At 39.7% G+C, this 21,015-nt stretch overlaps 1 protein-coding gene across 2 annotated transcripts; it reads left to right on the forward strand.

The window, feature by feature from the left end:
- Window positions 1–559: 559 nt before the first annotated feature.
- LOC124515004 (guanylate-binding protein 6-like) lies at window positions 560–20,749 on the forward strand. 2 transcript variants are annotated; one of them, XM_047083475.1, is made up of 12 exons: window positions 560–691; window positions 7,984–8,112; window positions 8,805–9,021; window positions 10,248–10,375; window positions 11,978–12,087; window positions 12,289–12,485; window positions 14,579–14,824; window positions 15,949–16,229; window positions 16,932–17,144; window positions 18,874–18,976; window positions 19,298–19,491; window positions 20,485–20,749. In XM_047083475.1, the coding sequence occupies exons 2-12, from the start codon at window positions 8,092–8,094 to the stop codon at window positions 20,710–20,712; spliced, it is 1,938 nt and encodes a 645-aa protein (XP_046939431.1). In that variant the 5' UTR covers window positions 560–691; window positions 7,984–8,091; the 3' UTR covers window positions 20,713–20,749. The 2 variants fall into 2 exon arrangements, with proteins under 2 accessions (XP_046939431.1, XP_046939432.1); XM_047083476.1 differs by lacking the exon at window positions 7,984–8,112 and having other exon boundaries at window positions 561–691.
- Window positions 20,750–21,015: the final 266 nt, after the last annotated feature.

Consider the following 21,015-nt stretch of genomic DNA (forward strand, 5'->3'; position numbering starts at 1 on the left):
TCACTGAATAACATATGGAAATGATGAATCACTACATCAAAACTAACATAACACTGTATGTTTACTACACTGGCACTAAAATTTAAAAAAAATAAGTAAAATTAAAAATATATTAGTCAAGAAAAAAAAAGAAATTCTAAAAGGTTTGTTCATTTTGCATGGACACTATATCTTGGGGAACATATTTAAAATGTTAAAAGCTCTCCACTAACAAAAGAACCCAGGAATTCCCACTAAGAGAAAAACAGTTGAAATATTCTTGTTTTATACAGCTTTGCTGACATTTGTGTCATGAATTTTCTGTTTTTCCTGTGTGCTAAGAAAACTTAAGCCAAACGAGAGAGACATATGGAGAACAGAGGCCAGGAAAACACTCCAACATGGGGAAGACAAAAGGAAGTTGATGGAGTGTGTTTACTAAAAAGCCTGACTGTTGAGTAACTGTGGGGTTTCCCTAACCCCATCTCATCATGCACCAAACAACCATATTCACGCCCGAGGCTACTGATTCAGGGTGCCTGAATCGCTTTTACTTTCAATTTCAGTTTTAACACATGATTAAAAGAGTAGCAATGTCTAACTTCCTCAGTTTTTTCAAGCTTTTATAAAGGAGGGACAGAAAGGTGAAGGATCAAGTGAGCAAGCAACGAGCAGCTGAGAACTCTTCTTGGACCGCAGTGCTGAAGAGCAGGTATGCACATCTTCTTTCACATGCAACGTTGTCTTGAACTCAGGACCTGATTTCTGGTTCAAAGTGACAAGGGAGGAATGAGCAGGAAGGGCAGGTTGCCTTTTGTCTGGCCCATAGGCGTCTGTGGCTGGCTTTAGTGTTGGAGTAGCTTAGCTTCTCCGTTTGAAACAGTAGCAGCTGCAAAGTGACAGCCAGGCACACCGTGTCTCCCTGGATGTGCTGCTTCCAGAACAATGTCAGCCAGGGCAGCTGCAAGTAGAGTGGGCCAAGCCCCCATGGGAGCCTCCCTAGTTTATTTTTATCAGGCTCTGTAACAGGCATTAGAATCCATAGGACAAGACAGTGCCCATCAAGGAGCTTCTAGGCAATGATAATCTAAAAGAGATAGTTTCTCTCTAATCTTTCTATTAGTCATACGTAAGAAAGCTTGAGATTGAGAGTTCTGTTTAGTCTCCATGTAGAAATAAATTCAGTTCCCACATCACTGGTCTTTATTAGTTAAAAATAACTATCTTGTCAAGTCTTTCTGTCTCTGTTGCCCTCTGATGTTTGTTGGCTTATTTTTCACAGGAACATCAGAGTCACCTGTACCGTTTGGTAAATGTGTAGAATCTGGGTGTAATGGTATTTTTTTAATGCTTTATTTTGAGGGGCAGGTGGGGTGGGGGGAGAAGGGTAGAGAGAAAGGGAGACTGAGAATCTCAAGCAGGCTCCGTGCTGTCAGTGCAGAGCCCGATTTGGGGCTCCAATCCATGAATTGTGAGATCATGACCTGAGCCGAAATCAAGAGTCCGATGCTTAACCAATTAAGCCACTCAGGTTCCCCTAGAATCTGGGTTTAACAATTTCTTCAGATGATTCTTCATGTACATCGAATTTTGAAAACCAGTCCTGAACAGGATCCAATGGCTGTTCATTTGAAATTACAAGTTCTGTGGCTCATTCACAGCTAAGAACCCACACACCTGTTTTCATAACGTTGTTCAATAGTTCCCATCACATCTTCCTCAGCTTCCTCTAATCTTCACTCGAAAGAGGGGACTGTAAGTTTCAGTCGTTAGAATGGAGCTATTTGAGGCGGGCATTTTACTTCCACATTCTCTGCTCCCCACACTGAAGAAACAGACAAAAGGAAGTGGTACAGGGCAGCCTGTTTGAACTTGCCTACTGTTTTGATCCGACAAAAAATTTGTATGGTGGTCTTGTTTCTTAGTAATCTATAGTTTACAGAGCATGTCGAAATGCATAGCCCAATGGACCAAATTGCTCAATGCAATTGTTATAATCTCCATTTATTCAGCAAACGTACACTGAAGTCCTATTTTGTGCTGCATGCTATGCTAAGATAAAAGCTTATGGCATCTAGTTTAATTATCAAAATATCCTCTAGGTTGGACCTATAATTGTATTCCCATTACCCCTATAATTGTCTTTAAAAACTTAGGTATAGCTAGGTGAGGCTCCTTGTTTAAGGGCCCATAAGTAGTATATGACAGAGTTGGTGTTAGATGCATTTTGAATATGTGACATATTAATATAAAACTGAATATTTGAGACATTTGAATATTCATCATAGCATGCTTACACATTCTGATTATGAAAAATATCTAGATATTATCAACTGAGAAAAGGAAGTAAAATTTAAAAAGAACAAAGGCCTTTATTTGCGGTCTCAGAATTGCAATTTGGGGAGCACAGTTTCTTTTCTTTTTTTTTAATTTTTTTTTTATTTAAAAAAAAATTTTTTTTTTCAACGTTTATTTATTTTTGGGACAGAGAGAGACAGAGCATGAACGGGGGAGGGGCAGAGAGAGAGGGAGACACAGAATCGGAAACAGGCTCCAGGCTCTGAGCCATCAGCCCAGAGCCTGACGCGGGGCTCGAACTCACGGACCGCGAGATCGTGACCTGGCTGAAGTCGGACGCTTAACCGACTGCGCCACCCAGGCGCCCCTTTTCTTTTTTTTTTTAAATATAATTTATTGTCAAGTTAGCTAACATTGAGTGTGTACTTGGTTTTGGGAGTAGATTGTGCTCTTGGTTTTGGAAGTAGATTCCCGTGATTCATTGCTTACATACAACACCCAGTGCTCACCCCAACAGGTGTCCTCCTTAATACGTATCACCCATTTTCCCCTCTCTCCTGCCCTACCCACCCCCCCCCATCAGTCCTCAGTTTGTTCTCTGTATTTAAGAGTCTCTTACGGTTTGCTTCCCTCTCTGTTTGTAACTATTTCTCCCGTTCCCCTCCTCCATGGTCTTCTGTTAAGTTTCTCAAGTTCCACATATGAGTGAAAATATATGATATCTGTCTTTCTCTGACTGACTTATTTCACTTAGCATAATACCCTCCAGTTCCATCCATATTGCTGCAAATGGCAGGATTTCATTCTTTCTCATTGCCAAGTAGTATTCCATTATATATATAAACCACATCTTCTTTATCCATTCATCAGTTGATGGACATTTAGACTCTTTCCATGATTTGGCTATTGTTGAAAGCACTGCTATAAACATTGGGGTACATGTGCCCCTGTGAATCAATACTCCTATATCCTTTGGATAAATTCCTAGTAGTGCTATTGCTGGGTCGTAAGGTAGTTCTATTTTTAATTTTTTGAGGAACCTCCGCACTGTTTTCCAGAGCAGCTGTACCAGTTTGCATTCCCAACAACAGTGCAAGAGGGTTCCCATTTCTCCACATCCTCACCAGCATCTGTTGTTTCCTGAGTTGTTAATTTTAGCCATTCTGACAGGTGTGAGGTGGTATCTCAATGTGCTTTTGATTTGTATTTCTCTGATGATGAGTGATGTTGAGCATGTTTTCATGTGTCTGTTAGCCATCTGGATGTCTTTGGAAAAGTGTCTGTTCATGTCTTCTGCCCATTTCTTCACTGGATTATTTGTTTTTCCAGTGTTGAGTTTGGTAAATTCTTTATAGATTTTGGATACTAACCCTTTATCCAACATGTCATTTGCAACTATCTTCTCCCCTTCCGTTGGTTGCCTTTTAGTTTTGTTGATTGTTTCCTTTGTAGCACAGAAGCTTTTTATCTTGATGAGGTCCCAATAGTTCATTTTTGGGGAGCACAGATTCTAAACTGACCAGAAAGGTGTCCTGCTCATGTGGGAAAAGCAAGGGGTTTTTATAGGAAATAAGGAAGGGGTAATTATACGATTTAGATAAAGAAGAGAAGAGGGAAAAAAACCCCTAATTTGGTGCTGACTGGTTAAGCTGCTTCTGATTACTATCTTGTTCATAAGGTTATTGGTGCTATCACATGAAACTGTCCCTGGTATGTATTAACTTTACTATCCTCATATGATCTAAATGCCAGTTGCTCTATTGAAATTTTATGAGCAATTGCTTGAAAACTATTGCCACTCTGGCCCAATTAGAGAGTTCATTATTTGGAAAAGAAAATGGAGCTTCAAAATGGAGCCTCTTATGTCCAGACATTTTATACAATTCTACAATATCATTAAAAAAATTAACTATAATGCAATCAAAAATATGCCAGGAGATTAAATTGTACTTTTAATATTTAATTTTTTATATTAAAATTTACCTTGAAAAACAATTACAAGAGAATCCCATATATCTTTCACCTAGATTTATCCACTGGTGACATTTTGCTAGATTTGCTTTATCTCTCATATACATATATGTCTCCCTATATAATATAAAATTACATTTACATTTTTATTTTTATGCTTATTCATAGGAGTAATTTGCAGAAAACCTGACCCTCTCAGCTAAGGACTTCGGCCTGTATCTCTTAAGATTCAGGACATTCTCCTGCCTTCCCTTATTGAAAGGGAGGCTACACTCTCTAGACTGACCTCATTCCACTCCCAACACTTGTCAATCTGTAGACAAAAGATGAGCACATGGGTCACACGAAAGCATTGGAGAGCACATTTTGTTATGTGATGATGATGAGAAAGCTACCATAGGTTACAGATAAAGGACTTTACAGGATAATCAATGTCTTTGAGGAAAAATATTCTGTCCAGTAAGTGGCTGCAGTAGCATGGACAGAAAAATAGACTGTCCAGTGTTGCTTTTTAAAAACTTTAAAATTGTGATACAAACATATTTAACATAAAATTTCCCAATTTTACCATTTTAAGAGTATTGTTCAGTGACAATAAATACATTCTCATTGTTGTGCAACTATTACCACTACCCATTTTCAGATATTTTTATCACCTCAAATGGAAACTCAGTACCCTTTAAGCAGTAACTCCCCATACCCTCTCCCTTAGGCTCATGGTGAACACTATTCTACTTTCTGTCTTTATGCATTTGACTATTTTAGGTACCTCTTATTAGTGGGATCATATAGTACTTGTCCTTTATGTCTGGCTTATTTCACCTAGAATAACGTCTTCAAGGTTCATCAGTGTTGCTACATGTATCAGAATTTCATTCTTTTTACAGCTGAAAAATATTCCATTGTATGTATATGCCACATTTTGTTCATCCATCCATCCCTTGATGGACATTTTCACCTTTTGGTTATTGTGAATACTGCTGCTATGAACATTGGTGTACAAATATCTGCTTAAGTCCCTGCTTTTAATACTTTTGTCCATACACTCTGAAGTGGAATTGCCAGTTCAGATGGTAATTTTATGTTCAACTTTTAGGGGAACCACCAAAGGGTTTTCCACAGTGGTTGTAACCATTTTATATTCCTACCAGGAATGCACAAGTGTTCCAATTTCTCTGTATCCTGGCCAGCACTTGTTGTTTGATGGGTTTTTGGTTGTTTTATTTGTTTTTGTTCTCGTTTTGTTAAATAACAGCCACCTTAATGGGTGTGAAATTGTCCTTTATTGTGGTATGATTTGCATTCCCATGATTAGTGATGTTGAGATCTTTTCATGTATCTATTGGCTATTTGTATATCTTCTCTGCAGAAATGTCTGAGTCCTTTGCCCATTTTTGAACTGCATTATTTTTGTTGTTACTATTGAGTTGTAAGAGTTCCTACAGATTCTGGATATTAATCCCTTACCAGATATGTGACATGCGCTTATTCTCTCTTACTCTGTGGTTGCCTTGTTACTCTGTTGATGGTGTCCTTTGATGCACAAAAGTTATTAATTTTGATAAAGTCCTATTTACCATGTTTTCATATTTTGATCATGCCTTTGGTGTCGTATCCAAAAAATCATTGTCAAATCCAGTGTCATGAAGGTTTTCTCCTGTGTTTTCTTCTAAGAGTTTTTATAGTCTTAGCTCTTATGTTTAAGTCTTTGATATATTTTGAGTTAAATTTTATATCTGGTGTTAAAGAAATGGTCCAACTTCATTCTTTTGTGTGTGAATATCACATTTACCCAGCACCATTTGTTGAAAAGACTGCGCTTTCGCCACTGGATGATCTCAGCATGCTTGTCAAAAATCATTTGACCATATATGGGAGAGTTTACTTCTGGCCTCTTTCTTCGATTCTATTGGTCTGTGTGTCTATCTTTATGCCACTGTGACTGGACCAATTTTGTTTACATCTCATTTTCCTGATTTACCTTAGTTCTTTGTGGTTTCCTTTAGCCTTTTGAGCATATTTAAGAAAATTACTTTAGTCTTTGCCTAGAACACACGCAATGCTTGTGTTTCTTCAGGGATGTTTTCTGCCACATTTATTTAAATCACTCTCTTTGAATGGGCCATATATTCCTGTTTCTCTATATGGCTTGTGATTTTTGTTGTTGCCGTTGAAAACTGGTCATTTATAGAAGAAGCCACCTTCTCCATTTTTTGCATATTGGTTTTGTGCCAAGGAAATCTTTTGCTAATTAGCAGGGTCTTGGTCTTGAGCCTTAGGAATAACCTAGGGAGAAATCTTCAAGTCTTTTTAGGTCTTTTCTGAGCGTGCATCTTCCCTGAGCGTTAGTGTGGCTTTTTTCAATTTTCTCAGATACATGCTGCTTTTAAATGTCTCAATTTCCCTCAGAATCTCCCCTTGGGGCCTTTTATGGTCTATTGTTTGTCTCCACCCTGAAAAGGAAACAATTCTACTTCTCCTCTCAACACTCTATTCTCACTACTTCACTTCTGGTCACCACATGTATGGGCAATTTTCCACACCAAGCAACTGTGATACAAACGGTCTGAGGTCAGTGCATGCCCTACAGGTTAAGGTCTCAAGACTGGCCCTACTTCAGATGACAATTGCAAGTCCAGGGTGTAACGTGTGCTCTGACTGGCTATGTTTGCCATCCCTACCCCAGGCTCAATGATTTGGTAAAATAGCTTATAGAGCCCAGGAAAAAGAGTTTACTCAATAGTTTACTGGTTTAGAGAGAGAGAGAGAGAGAGAGAGAGAGAGAGAGAGAGAGAGAGAGAAAGAAAGAGAAAGAAAGAAAGAAAGAGAAAAAACAAGAGAAAAGAAAAAAAAGACGAAAGGAAGGAAAGAAGGAAAAAGAAAAAGGATACAACCCAGGAAGAACAAAACAAAAAAGCTGCATAGGGCAAGGTATCAAGGGTGTGAAACATCCATGCTCTCTCTGGGAACACCACTCTGAGCACCTGCACATGTTCACCAACCTAGAAGCCCTTTAAACCCCTTCAGCTAGGGGTTTTTAATGGAGTCTTCACTAAATAGCCACAATTGATTAAATCATCAGCCTCCGGTGATTAGCTCAACCTTCAGGCCTCCTTTCCCCTCCCCTGGGAGATGAGGCTGAAATTTCTAACTTTGTAGTCACATGCTTTGTTACCCGAGCAACCAGCCTTTGGGGTTTTCCAGGGTATCTCCAAAGTTACCTCATTAACGTAACCTTGGGTGTGGTTGAAAGGTGCTTGTTATGTATGACAAAAGACAACTTCTTTCACCTTCTTTACTCTGGGACTATTTTAGGAACCAAAGACAAAAGAGCAAATATTATAACAAAAGATACTTCATCACTTGGGAAATTAAAAGTGTTTTGGAAGCTGTGTGTCAAGAGCAGGGACAAAGACCAAATATATACTTCTTATTATACATCGCAATATCACACACTCATAATATGTTGCCAGAGGGGTCCGCAGGTGAATCTCCAGCAGCTTTCCCTAGCAATGCCCATTGCTTCTCCTTGCCAGAGATCCCAATTAGGTGAAACAAAGACCAGTAGTCCTTCAGGCAGCTTGGAACAGATTAGAACATTATAAACTCAGTGTGTTCTGTTCCATCCAGTCTAAAGGAGGGAGATATGAACTGAACTATTGCCTAAGATGGTCTGTTTTATGTCTTCACGGGTGATCTCTTGCCCCAGGCAACTGCAGATCCATCTCTCTGCAGCTTTCGTGAGCAATGCCCATGAAATCAATGCCAATGCTTCTTTCCATCTGACATCCAAGTTATACCACTACATCCCCATCCTCTGCCCCTGCCTGAGATCCATGTGAGATGAACCGGAGACCTGAGGAGGTAGGCCCCAGACAGATTAGAACACTGTGAACAAAGTCTGCTCTGTTGTCTCTGGGTCTAGGGAGAAAATTGGGAACTGGGTTACCACCCCTTCCAGACCAAGACTATACCACACCGGGGACAGTGTGGGCCAAGGGCAAGCAAAAACACCACAGAATTTACTACCATTTTTAATGTGGCATTTTCTTGATTGGGTGTTTGCTTGGTTGCTTTAGGTCTTTCACTGTTTTCACAGAACTACTATAAAGTTATTCTAGCCAATATTTTGATTATTTTTAATATCTCCTTAGGGAAATAAGAACTTAGAGCTTCCTAGCTTGCCATTTTGCTCAATTGTCTAGGCTTGATCCTGGCTGTATGACTTACTCAGCTTTTGTGAGGCATATTTATCTTATTTGCAAAGTGGGCGCAATAATTGCTAACTTGTAGGTTCTCGGAAGTATCAATGAGGCTGGGTATGTGTCACAGGGGTTGGTATATTGTAGGCCCTCAGTGCATAGTAACAATGGCTTGAATTCTATTATTACTATTGAAGCAAAACTTTGGAGTGTACCCTATGTTTCATCACTAATGTTAACTGTAGGTTACATTTTGTCCCATAGAAAGTACAGAAGTTTCACCTACTCCTATATTGATGGATGCTTTTGGTAACTCGAAGTCAGAAAATGACTCTGAAATCTTATTTCTACTAGGAGACTTTTCCAGGTTGGCAGGTTGCCATGGCATCTGGACCCAATATGATGGCCCCCATTTGTCTGGTGGAAAACAACAATATGCAGCTGTCAGTGAACCAGAGAGCTATACAGATTCTTGAACAGATTTCTCAACCAGTAGTGGTGGTGGCCATTGTAGGACTGTATCGTACAGGCAAATCCTACTTGATGAATCGTCTTGCAGGACAGAACAGAGGTGAGTGTTGTATTGAGTCTGGGGCAAATTGATTAACTCTAGCTATATCTCAGATCCTTATTTTTCTTCCCCAGTCACAAGAAAGGAGAACCAAACTCCTCTCAATAAACCAAACTTCCAATTCTAATTCTCACCACTAAATTACTCTTATTATAATTACTCTTATAATAATCTGTTATCATACTGTTTTACTGCTGTTAAGGAAAATCTCTCCTGGTAATGCTCAGGATCCTACCTTCTTTTACCTGACCAAATACTGGGCTCTTATAATTGTATCTCCTTTCTCTCTTGAAACATATTTTCTTTTTTTTATGGGATATTCCCATCAACATATAAACATGTTTGAATATCTATTGAGGAGGGGTGGAATCAGAAAAATGTTCATGGTTAGCTCAGAAGGCTGACCTACAGCCTACCTAGTTTCAATAAGTATCAAATATGTACTGGCTGCTACATTCTTAAAGGGTTTCATGACTGCCTGTTCATCTCACCCATACTTAATATTGAACTGAATGACAAGCCCCAGAAAATCTTGTGAAAGTTTTATGAGTAGAAATTCAAAGAAACATTTATGATCTAATACTCCCTGCATGTCCCCTCCCTCGTGAACACTGAGCATATAACCACCAAGTTCACACCGCAAAAATGTGGCTCTTTCTGTCCCTGGGTCCTGTCCCCATGCTACGTGAATGAACTTACTAAGATGCACCATAAAACTTCTCAAGAATTCTTTCTTGACTGTTGTGCTCAATGATCCTGCAACATCCATCATCTTAAAAACCTTTCCTAGATTTCACACCCCATTGTAGCTACCAAACCTCCTCCCCCCACCTCTTTTTTAATCACTTTGGCAAAAAATATGATCTCAATTTCCTTTTTCCACTTTTTATTCTCCCATGTTTCTCTTTAATCCACTGCTCTCTGGCTTTGCATCTCACCATTCTTTCAAAATTCTCCTGTTACGGTTATCAATGATCTCCACTCTTTGCTGATGCACGAATGCCTCTGTCTCCATCGTGAGCACTTGACTGGCATCATTCTCATAGTTAACGTCCCCTCCTCCTTGAAACAGAATGCCACACAAAGTAGGACATTCTTGAGGAACTCGAGAAAGAGCCATCTTATATGCTGGGACACTTACATTACAGAAAGTCTGACTTTGTGACCCTTTGGCTGTTCAGATTGTCTCCTGTCACTGTATGTTGCCTTCTGCCCTCCCCTTGCAGGTTTCCCTCTGGGCTCTACAGTGCAGTCTAAAACCAAGGGCATCTGGATGTGGTGTGTGCCTCACCCCTCCAAGCCAAACCACACCCTGGTCCTTCTGGATACTGAGGGCCTGGGTGATGTGGAAAAGGTAAAGGCAGAGTGTCACACATAAATCCTTTTTATTCTGGATTTGCTCTTGACCCCTTCACGATATTTTATAATTTAACTGCTGTGATCTATTTGCAAAATCTAGAAATCCAAGTATAGTAAATGAGGCATGCTGGTTTGTTAGAATCTCACTTCTAGATAAGATATTAGATAAAATATTTTATTTCTTGGCACTGGGTGAATTATTTGATTACGTTTAAGGAATAATTATTGAATAGCTGAATGGCAGCCTCTTGGCTTAGAACTATAGATATTTGTCACCACAGTAAAGGTCCTGCTCTCAAAACATCTTCAGTCCAGTTGAGAAGACCCCAAATATGCCGTCAGATTTAATAAAATATGATTGAGAAAGAAGCAAGTTGGAGACAGGAAAAAGTTGCACAGCAACGCAATTACTAACCTCTGTCAGTTCCATGGGAGTTATGTGGCTGCGATGGCTCTTTTGAGTTATCTTGAGTTAGGACAAGGGTGCTGATAAATCACTAAAAGAGGGTTCTAGAAGCCTTTCTAATTAAAAGGGGTGGCATTTGGGAGCTGTCTTCCATCAGCACTCCCACTAGCTGGGAGAACAAGTCCTTCGATGTTATAAGGTGATCCAGGCAGCACACCATAGTTTGCACCACAGACTATTAAGCATAAGGGTGCCTTGGCAGGAAAGAGGAAGAAACATCATTTCCCTCCCAAGAGATGAAATATTTCTTTCTTTCTTTTTTTTAATGTTTATTTATTTTTGAGAGAGATAACATAGAGAGAGGGAGACACAGAACCTGAAGCAGGCTCCAGGCTCTGAGCTGTCAGCACAGAACCTGACCTAGTGTTGGAACTCATGAACCGTGAGATCATGACCTGAGCCCAAGTCAAACACTGAACCTACTGAGCCACCCAGGCGCCCCAGGAAATATTTCTGATGTATCTGCCAGATGAAATGTGTATTTGAGGTCTGGAGTTAAGAGTCAGGTTTACATTTCTTGTTGTGAACTGCCCAAAGAGCATTCTAGAATGCTCTAATACATCTAAGATGTAAGGTTACTAAAACTTTTTATATTGTCATCTTTGTTACATTCATTGTTACGGATGTTTGTCACCACTTTGAAATAGTCATCTTGAAAGTAACAGTTGCCATTTTCAAGTTTGCTTTTAAATATAAGAACAATGGGAAACATTCAGTAGTTCCCGATAAACATTTGTTGAATTTAACCGAATATAATTTGAATCCCCAGTTATGGCAATTATGGTGTATTTTATATAGCTATATATAAAATGAATAAATGAATTGAATACTTAATTGCATACCAGGTAATGTGCTAGTTTTTCTATATATGTTCCTTTATTTTCTCCAATTGAGGGAAAAGAAAGCTCTGTGAAGATTAGAATCTTTGTATATATGAAAAAAGTCACAATCACAAGGAATGTCTCTATAATTGTCAAAGTTGGTATCTGTATTTATGTCTGTTTTCAAAGTTATTTCTTTGCATGACAAGTATGTTAGCTGATATAATAAATGAGAGACTGACAAAATAAGTGTCTGAATGAATTTCTAACGAGCAAAGTCCTAAAACTCTTGCTCGAATGTGCTTTGCAGGGTGACCCTAAGAATGATTCCTGGATCTTTGCCCTGGCTGTGCTTCTGTGCAGCACTTTTGTCTACAACAGCTTGGGCACCATCAACCACCAGGCCCTGGAGCAGCTGCAGTATCCTTTAATGAAACAAAGCACCATGTTTCATTAGGTTTATGGGAACAGAGATCAAGTTAGTTTCTCCTTCCATGCCACTTCGTTGCCTCTGGTGGACCCGAGGGGACCCAGGGCAAAAGGAAGTGTTCATAATAACTTTTTGTTAGAGAAATGTGGGAATTTGGGGTACGAACTTCTTCTTCCTTAACTGAGCCCTAGTTATGTGACAGAGCTCACAGAACTAATCAGGACAAAGTCCTCTCCAAAAGAGGATGGAACAGAAGATTCCACAGAGTTTGTGAGTTTCTTTCCAGACTTCATCTGGACTGTGCGGGATTTCACCCTGGAGCTGAAGTTAAATGATGATCCTATCACAGAAGATGAGTACCTGGAGAATGCCTTGAAGCTGATTCCAGGTATCAGAGCATGGCCTGGGTAGTGGGTAGTCCAACAGAGGGTGGGAGCTCTTAAACACAGACCATTATCTTTGGGGTTGCACTTGTGTTCAAGACCAGAATGAAGTCTATAGAAATGGTGACTTGAAGATGGGTTGAAAAGCTCCAGGGACTGGAGTTCAAGTTCACTTAAGAAAAGCAGAGCCTAGAGGGGCGCCTGGGTGGCGCAGTCGGTTAGGCGTCCGACTTCAGCCAGGTCACGATCTCGCGGTCTGGGAGTTCGAGCCCCGCGTCAGGCTCTGGGCTGATGGCTCAGAGCCTGGAGCCTGTTTCCGATTCTGTGTCTCCCTCTCTCTCTGCCCCTCCCCCGTTCATGCTCTGTCTCTCTCTGTCCCAAAAATAAATAAATGTTGAAAAAAAAAAAAAAAAAGAAAAGCAGAGCCTAGGCTACGGTGAGATTATTCAACACTGATTTGTTCTTTAATCAATTGCTAATTTAGCTACCAGATTACAACAGGTGCTTAAACATTCCAAAGACCAGATACATGTACCTTATTTTGGCTTCTGTTTTTCTGTGTTGAAGAATACAACTGACTAGATGCTTGTTATGTGTGAAATTACAAGGAAAATCAATGTGTCACCATATACACAACATATTTCCATAAAAAATACACTTCACACAGATATTAATCTTATCAAAGAAGGATATAATTTTCTAATGTCTGTATGAATATATCACATATAAAAATGACTATGTGTTCTAAATAAACCTGAAGAAGTTTGTCTTTTCAGTCTATGCCTTTTCAATATTTCTGATAATTATCAGAACATTCATCTTACTTTCTATGTCATAGTTTTCTCTTAATTCCCACATATTTATCCATGATCTAATTTTGAAATGATAAATTACTTGAATAGGTTACATTTATAATGATGTATATATCTCATTAAATCTTGAGAAAAATATCAATTCTGATTTATCCATTCTTGCTTTTGTTTTTCTTTTCTTTTTAATTTTTTTAAATGTTTATTCATTTTTGAGAGACACAGACAGAGCATGAGTGGGGGAGGGGCAGAGAGAGGGAGACACAGAATCCGAAGGAAGATCCAGGCTCTGAGCTGTCAGCACAGAGCCCGATGTAGGGCTGGAACTCACAAACCACGAGATCATGACCTGAGCCGAAGTCGGATCCCCCAACTGACTGAGCCACCCAGGCGCCCCTTTCATTTTTCTACTTATACTTTCCCAAAACATTTAATGAGAGATTGCCTAGGCAGAAGAGCCAGGCTGTTAAATCGAGTGTGGTCCTTTACCTCAAGAAATTTGTAGAGTAGTGTTGACATCCTAAAATTACATTTTAGTTACATGTATTCTTCAGAGGTTTTTGCTTAAAAAAAAAAAAAAGCTAACGTATGAATTATTTTTAGCATCAAATGAGTTTTCCTTAAATAACCAGAGTGTCCTAATATGCCCAGTACTATTGTTCCTAACATTGCTCCATTATCTCTTGTACGTGGCTCTTGGTCCCACAGCTCAATTTCTACATTAGACCAAAAAGTTCCACTTGACCTTTCATTCTTTTAACCATTCATTCAGTAAACACCTAATAAACAACTGCACTACCATTTTCAGGTCTGGAGTTACCAGCGATGGGTTTCTTTCACCTGGATCAGATGTCTCCCCAAATTTCTCTCCAGCATTATATCATTAGTGTGAGTTTGCTGTACAAGGAAGTATTGAATGTCTATGTTAAAGGTGTTGTAAGCATAGAAGACATAAACAATTCTTTGTTGTAAGCAAAGAATTGAAATCTCTGTCATAAAAACCTTCAGCTCCCTTGAGGCACCTGGGTGGCTCAGTTGGTTGAGCATCCAACTCTTGATTTCAGCTCAGATCATGATCCCAGGGTTGTAGGATTGAGCCCTGCATCAGGCTCCGTGCTGAACTGGGGCTTGCTTATTATTCTCTCTCTCTCTTCCCCTCCCCCACTTGCACGCACGTGCATTCTCTCTCTCTCTCTCTCTCAACCCAAAAAAACAACAAAAAAAAACCCCTTTAGCTCCCTTGCATCAAGACTGTTCCCACAGTAATCTCTGTTGTTCTTATCCCTCAGGCAAGAATCCCAGAATCCAAGCATCCAATCTACCCAGAGAGTGCATCAGGCATTTCTTTCCAAAACGGAAATGTTTTGTCTTTGACCGGCCAACAAATGACACAAAACTCCTAGCCAATATTGAGAATATACCTGAGAATCAACTGGATCCTAAATTCCAGAAACAAGCAAACAATTTTTGTTCTTACATCTTCACCCAGGCAAGGACCAAGACTCTCAGAGAGGGAGTCATGGTCACCGGGAATCGTGAGTCTCTTTTTCCACCATTTCTATGGGGCTTAATATATGTTGAATATATTATATAATGTGTTTTTCGGCATTTTTGTTTGATTCTTTATGGAATTCTGGATATACATACATTCACACTCTATGAAGAGATGCATGTATCTTATCATTATCTCACTTTTGGGGCTCTACAAACCCCTCTCCAAAATTGCACACTTTGTCACTGATATCTATGGCATCTTTCTTTCAATTATTTGAAAGAATCCTTCACTGATTAAAAAAAATCAATAACTAGGTATAAAAACAGAATGTATTGGGCACCTGGGTGCCTCAGTCAACTAAATGTCTAACTCTTGATCCCAGCTCAGGTCTTGATCTCAGGGTTGTGAGTTCAAGCCCCACATTGGGCTCCATGCGGTCATGAAGCCTAGTTAAAAACAAAACAAAAACAAAAAACAAACAGAATATACTGTATGGGCTCTTTTTTCCTCAAGGGAAGTCCTATCTGATAAGTGTTATTTGTTACTTAGAGCATCCCCACAAATCAGTGAAAATCCATTGGAAGCTTCATAATTAGGAATAAATATAATCTGACTTACCTTGCCTCATCTATCTACCTATATAATTTATTTTGTTTTTAATTTTGTTTTTAATTTTTTTTAACGTTTATTTATTTTTGAGACAGAGAGAGACAGAGCATGAGCAGGGGAGGGTCAGAGAGAGAGGGAGACACAGAATCTGAAACAGGCTCCAGGCTCTGAGCTGTCAGCCCAGAGCCCGACGGGGGGCTCAAACTCACAGACCGTGAGATCATGACCTGAGCCGAAGTCGGCCGCCTAACTGACTGAGCCACCCAGGCGCCCCTGTTTTTAATTTTTAATGGTGAAGTATGTTTTCCAGATACCCTTTTAGTATGTTAGATGAAGGTATATTTTTAAATTTTTTTGGCTGTGTGGCCTGGAAAACCATAAAAATTAAGAGTCAATAGGAAAACAAAGGTGAAGATAGAAGGAGGCAGGGCTCCTGTGGGGGAAGGTGGGGGGATGTGTGTTCATGTGCATGACTTCAGAAATGTAGTCTCAGAATCTGGGATCCTGTGGAGTGATAATTTGATATTTTTCCCTTCAATATCCTGGCTCATTCAGGGTTGAGAACTCTGGTGGTGACCTATGTGGATACCATCAATACTGGGGCAGTGCCTTGTTTGGAGAATGCAGTGACAACTCTAGCCCAGCTTGAGAACTCAGTGGCCGTGCAGAAGGCAGCCGACCACTACAGCGAGCAGATGGCCCAGCGAGTGAGGTTCCCCACAGACACGCTCCAGGAGCTGCTGGATGTGCATGCAGACTGTGAGAGGGAAGCCATTAGGGTGTTCATGGAGCGTTCCTTCAAGGATGAAAATCAGGAGTTCCAGAAGACTCTTGTGGTAATTTGTCTTAGTTTTTACTCTGTGGGTCCTTTCCCTTTGAAGGATGAAGTCTAGAAATACCTTTACTGACCCCATGGCTCATCTCTTACTCAAGGATAAAAAAAATCTGGATTCTCATGAGAGAGTTTCAAAGGACTACATTTTCTTCTTTCTTTTTTTCTCTGAAACCTGAGGTACTTTATCTAGAAATCTCTCTGATTTCTGAAGCAATTATCAGTACAGATATCCTCCTGATCTGAATACTTCTATGGATTCCAAGCCTGCCCAGAAGACCCAAAAGTCATTCCTGGGCATGGATGCTTTCTGTGAACACAATCCCCTTGTCAGGAAGCAAACTTTCTCTTATCAGATCCTCATTCCAGGCCATTTTCAACTTACATTGCTCCTTGTTGTATCACTGTATCATTGAAGATAAAATCACTGAATGCAACAGCTGCAAGGAACCATAGAGATTAGGTAACACAACTCCAACATTTCAGAAGAACCATGGAGGTTAAGAAACTTTCCCATAGTCTTGCAGGGAGTATTCAAGGTTGTCAGTAAATCAAGTCTTGTGATTCCTGTTTTATTCCATGTCCTTCGCCAACAGAATGCTTTTCTCACGGACCACAGTTAGATCAATCCTTCTACCAGATTCTTTGGAATCTTACCTTTTCCATTCCTTTCTTCTGGTGACATCTCTCTACATTTCCCTTGTAGGAAATCATAAAGGATAAGAAGCAACATTTCTTGCAGCAGAATGAAGAAGCATCAGTTAAATACTGCCAGTCTATGCTTGATCAGCTTTCAAAGGCCCTAATGGAAAATATTTCCATAGGAACTTTTTCTGTTCCTGGAGGGTACAAGCTCTACAGGCAAGCAAAGGAAAGTATTGAATGGAATTATTCACAAGTTCCCAGGAAAGGAGTGAAGGTGAGGAATAAGGGGAGCATGGGGGAGCCTACAGAATAGAGTCACAGGGGTCTCCTGAAAATCTGAGAGGACAGCACCAGTTGTGGGTGATAAGACAGCATTGGGATATCATGACAGATTTAGCTTTTAAGGTCCACTATGTGTTATATACTCCTGAAGAGAGTGGAAATGCCCATTCCCAAGAAATGAGTATGGATTTCTGGAATCCACACGAGATAGAAATTACTCATTTCTTTATTTAACCACATGACATTGAATATGCTAAGTGCTGACAATTTACAAGGTAAAGTCAGAGTCTTTGTACTTAAGTATGATCAAAAGTAAGAGAGAAAGTCAAATACACAGATAATTGCATACAAAGTTATAACCCATATGAACCTATGGAAATGGGCTACATGCGACTTAATCTTATACAACCATAAAAAGTATGAGATCATGCCATTTGAGACAACATAGATGGACCTAAGGGATATTATGCTAAGTGAAATAAGTCAGACTGAGAAAGACAAATACCATATGATTTTGCTCATAAGTGGAATCTTTAAAAAAAGCCCACAAATGAATAAGCAAACAAAAAGCAGAATCACACCTGTAAATACAGACAACAAACTGATGGTTGCCAGATGGGAGGGGGATAAAGGGATAAGCAAAATGGGCAAAGGGGAGTGGGAGACCCAGGCTTCCAGTTATGGAGTGAATCAGTCATGAGGATGAAAGGCACAGTATAAGGAGTACAGTCAATGATGTTGTAGATATTGTAACAACGATGTACAAGGCTGAAGGTAGCTACACTTTTGGTGAACATAGCATAAGGATAAACCTGTCAAATCACTATGCTCTACACTGGGAACTAAGGTAACATTGTGTGTCAATCACACTCAAATTAAAAAAGAGTAATAAACAAACAAACAAATAAATAAATGCAAATGGGCTACATAGGTTGTGGTAACAAACAATAATAATTTAAAAATAATGATAATAATGCAACTAATATATATTAGACTGTTATTTCTTTTTTTTAAAGCTTATGTATTTATTTTGAGAGAGAGACAGACAGAGAAAAAGGAAGGGGCAGAGAGAGAGAAGGAGACAGAGAGAATCCCAAGCAGGCTCTGTACCATCAGCACAGAACCCAATGTTGGGCTCAAACCCACAAACCATTAAATCATGACTTGAGCCAAAGTCAGATGCTTAACTGACTGGGCCACCCAGGTGCTCCTAGACTATTATTTCTTATAGCAATCATGTAAAGCTGTTTTCCTAGACTCTAGTTCAATCCTTCAAACAATCTAAAGAAACATCTACATTTATTGTCAATATTCTACAGATCTGAACTGAGAGGCACAGGCAGGTTAAAATAACTTGCCTAAAGTTAAAGCCAGCAAACAACAGGAGATCAACAGTACAAATTAGAGGCAACATTTCCCAGTGAGAAGGCAAACCTAAAAAAGCAGCAGAGATTATGGATTTACAGAACTGAACATAGTTCTGACTGGCTGAAACCTAGAGTGGGTAGAAGGGAGCAGCATGGGGGGGGGGGTAGACACTGGAAGGAGACAGGAAGCAGGAGATATGGAGAGTCTCTGGTCACACTACGGAGCTTGAACACTGTAGGGAGCCACCATAGAATTTTAAGCATGAAGCAAAAATGACATGGACATACATACTTGTTTTTGTAGCACTTATCTCTGTAGTGGAAATCTAAGTTCTTGTCTCCTTGGTTCCTCAGGCAAATGAGGTCCTCCAGAATTTTCTACAATCACAGGCTTCGATAGAGAAATCCATCTGGCAGGCAGATAAAGCCCTTACCGATGGGGAGAAGGCCATAGCAGGTACGGGGCCGGGCTTGGCTCACAATGGCTTGGGTAGGTCCCTCTGTCAGGTGTGAGTGCAAAGCCTTCCTGAAACAAGGAGCTTCCTCTTCTTCTGTGGAACAGCTCTGCTAAATCTATAAACAACAAGGAGAGTTGTGTTTGTATGTCAGCCAGTAGGGCCTTTACCCTAATATTCTGAAATGTGCTCCCGATGGTGTGGACACGAGGAACACAGAGATTTTCTGTCTTCCCTTCCAACTTTGTTTTGTCTCTGAGTTCAAGAGGGTAGAGATCAGTCTTCACTTAATTTTCTTCCCTCTTGGAACTTTCCTGGGGCAGCGGAGAGGGCCAGCAAGGAAGCAGCTGAGAAGGAACAGGAGGTGCTAAGACAGAAACTACTGGAGCAGGAACAGCAGATTGAAGCACAACAGAGGAGTCTCCAGGAGAACATAGCTCAACTGAAAGAGAAGATGAAGAGAGAGACAGAAAACATAATAAAAGAACAGAACATGATGTTGGAGCATAAGCTGAAGGTACGTCTGCCCATGGCCTTGGTGCTGCTTGATGGTCCTCCTGGTACCTCAGGAAAGGATGGGTGAAGGTTACAGTGAGCTCATGGAAGGAAGCATCATTGCCATTAATTGCTTGTGACTTATTAAAATCCTGAAACCTTTGAATTCTTCTTCTTCTCCCTCTCCCTCTCCTTCCCCTCTTCCATCTCCTCCCCTCCTCTTCCCCCTCCTTTTCTATAAAAGCCTTTGAATTCCACTCTATATGTAGACTCTAGAGAGTTCAGGATGAGTATGGCCCCTCCAAGCTCTACAAATAGCATTTGGGGGTTTTAAAATGATCTCATGAGGCTTGATTAAACATATATTCAACCATATGATTTAATATGAGTAGCAACTGCTTTACCAAGATCACTGACAATTATCAGAAACCCTACTGCTACCCAAAGACCCTGAGGTAGATATATGCTGACATAAAACTATCAGAAATGTAAAGACTTAAAAATGCAGGGAAGTGACAGCTTCTAAAATTACTCTATTGTCTCCAAGGGTGGATAGTCTACCCAATTTATCAAATGGCATAGGGAGGAAATCACTTATTGTCCATCAGAACATATTTATAACAGATTTCTAGAACAGCTTGTAAGTTCCCTTCATTTCTACTATTTGGGTGACCATACCAACCCAAGTGGGACTGAGAACTAGTGCAATCAGACCAAGGCTACCTATCAATTGGCATTTTTTGGCTGAAAAATGTTACATTTGTCTTTGTGTCAGGTTTAGCATCCTAGCAAAACCTTAGTGGTATGTGAATTTTAGAAAGGCTTTAAACTATGCTTCCTCTCAATGTTCAGGTCCAAGCCAGGGAGATATTCCTCATTGCAAAATTCTCCTTTCATGCTTGAGTAAGAAATAATTTTATGAGTAAAACATAGTTTGACCAAATTTTCAAATACCAAGTGCAAATCTTTAAAAAAATGATAATTTTAAAAGTTTTCCTTCTCCCCTTTTATTTAGGTCCAAGAAGATCTGCTCAAAGAAGGATTTAGAAAGAAATCTGAAGAGATGGATGAGGAGATAAGGCAGTTGAAACATACGATTGACATGACTAAAAATAATGAAGCCTCCTGGTTTACACAAGCCTTAGACAGATTTGGCAGTGAGATTATTTCAATATTTGCTTCTCCTGTTAGAGTTCTTGATACTGTTGTGAGAACAGTGAGCTCAATTTTTAAAAAGAATTAGCTCTCCTTTTAAAGAAATTAAAGAATGTGGCTATATACTCTGGCTTATTTTTAGTGTGTATGCTTTTCACTTTTATTCAGCAAAGTTTCAAATATAAAAAGTACCCACGAGAGGATGGTGATGACTGGCCTGCATTAGATAGAATAAATGCATGTACATTTTGATATAGCTATATCATTGAGAATTTAAAGCAATGGTCATTGTTGATGGAGAATTTAAAGCAATGATAATAAGGATACTCACTGCACTTAAGAAAAGAATGGAGGACACCAGATTTAGGATTTATAGATTTAGGAAATCTAC

This window comes from Lynx rufus, unplaced genomic scaffold (genome assembly GCF_022079265.1).
Source record: "Lynx rufus isolate CCGP_SWC_20201006 ecotype Redwood Valley unplaced genomic scaffold, mLynRuf1.p SCAF_2, whole genome shotgun sequence".
Lineage (NCBI taxonomy): Eukaryota > Metazoa > Chordata > Mammalia > Carnivora > Felidae > Lynx > Lynx rufus.

What these genes read in the sequence shown, in the direction of transcription:
- LOC124515004 (XM_047083475.1), top strand. Translation starts at nt 8,092, where the DNA reads ATGAACCGGAGACCTGAGGAG. An exon ending in CAGGCCCTGGAGCAGCTGCA is followed by an intron (nt 12,088 to 12,288) that starts GTATCCTTTAAT and finishes ACTGAGCCCTAG; the next exon opens with TTATGTGACAGAGCTCACAG. An exon ending in AGTTCCAGAAGACTCTTGTG is followed by an intron (nt 16,230 to 16,931) that starts GTAATTTGTCTT and finishes TTTCCCTTGTAG; the next exon opens with GAAATCATAAAGGATAAGAA.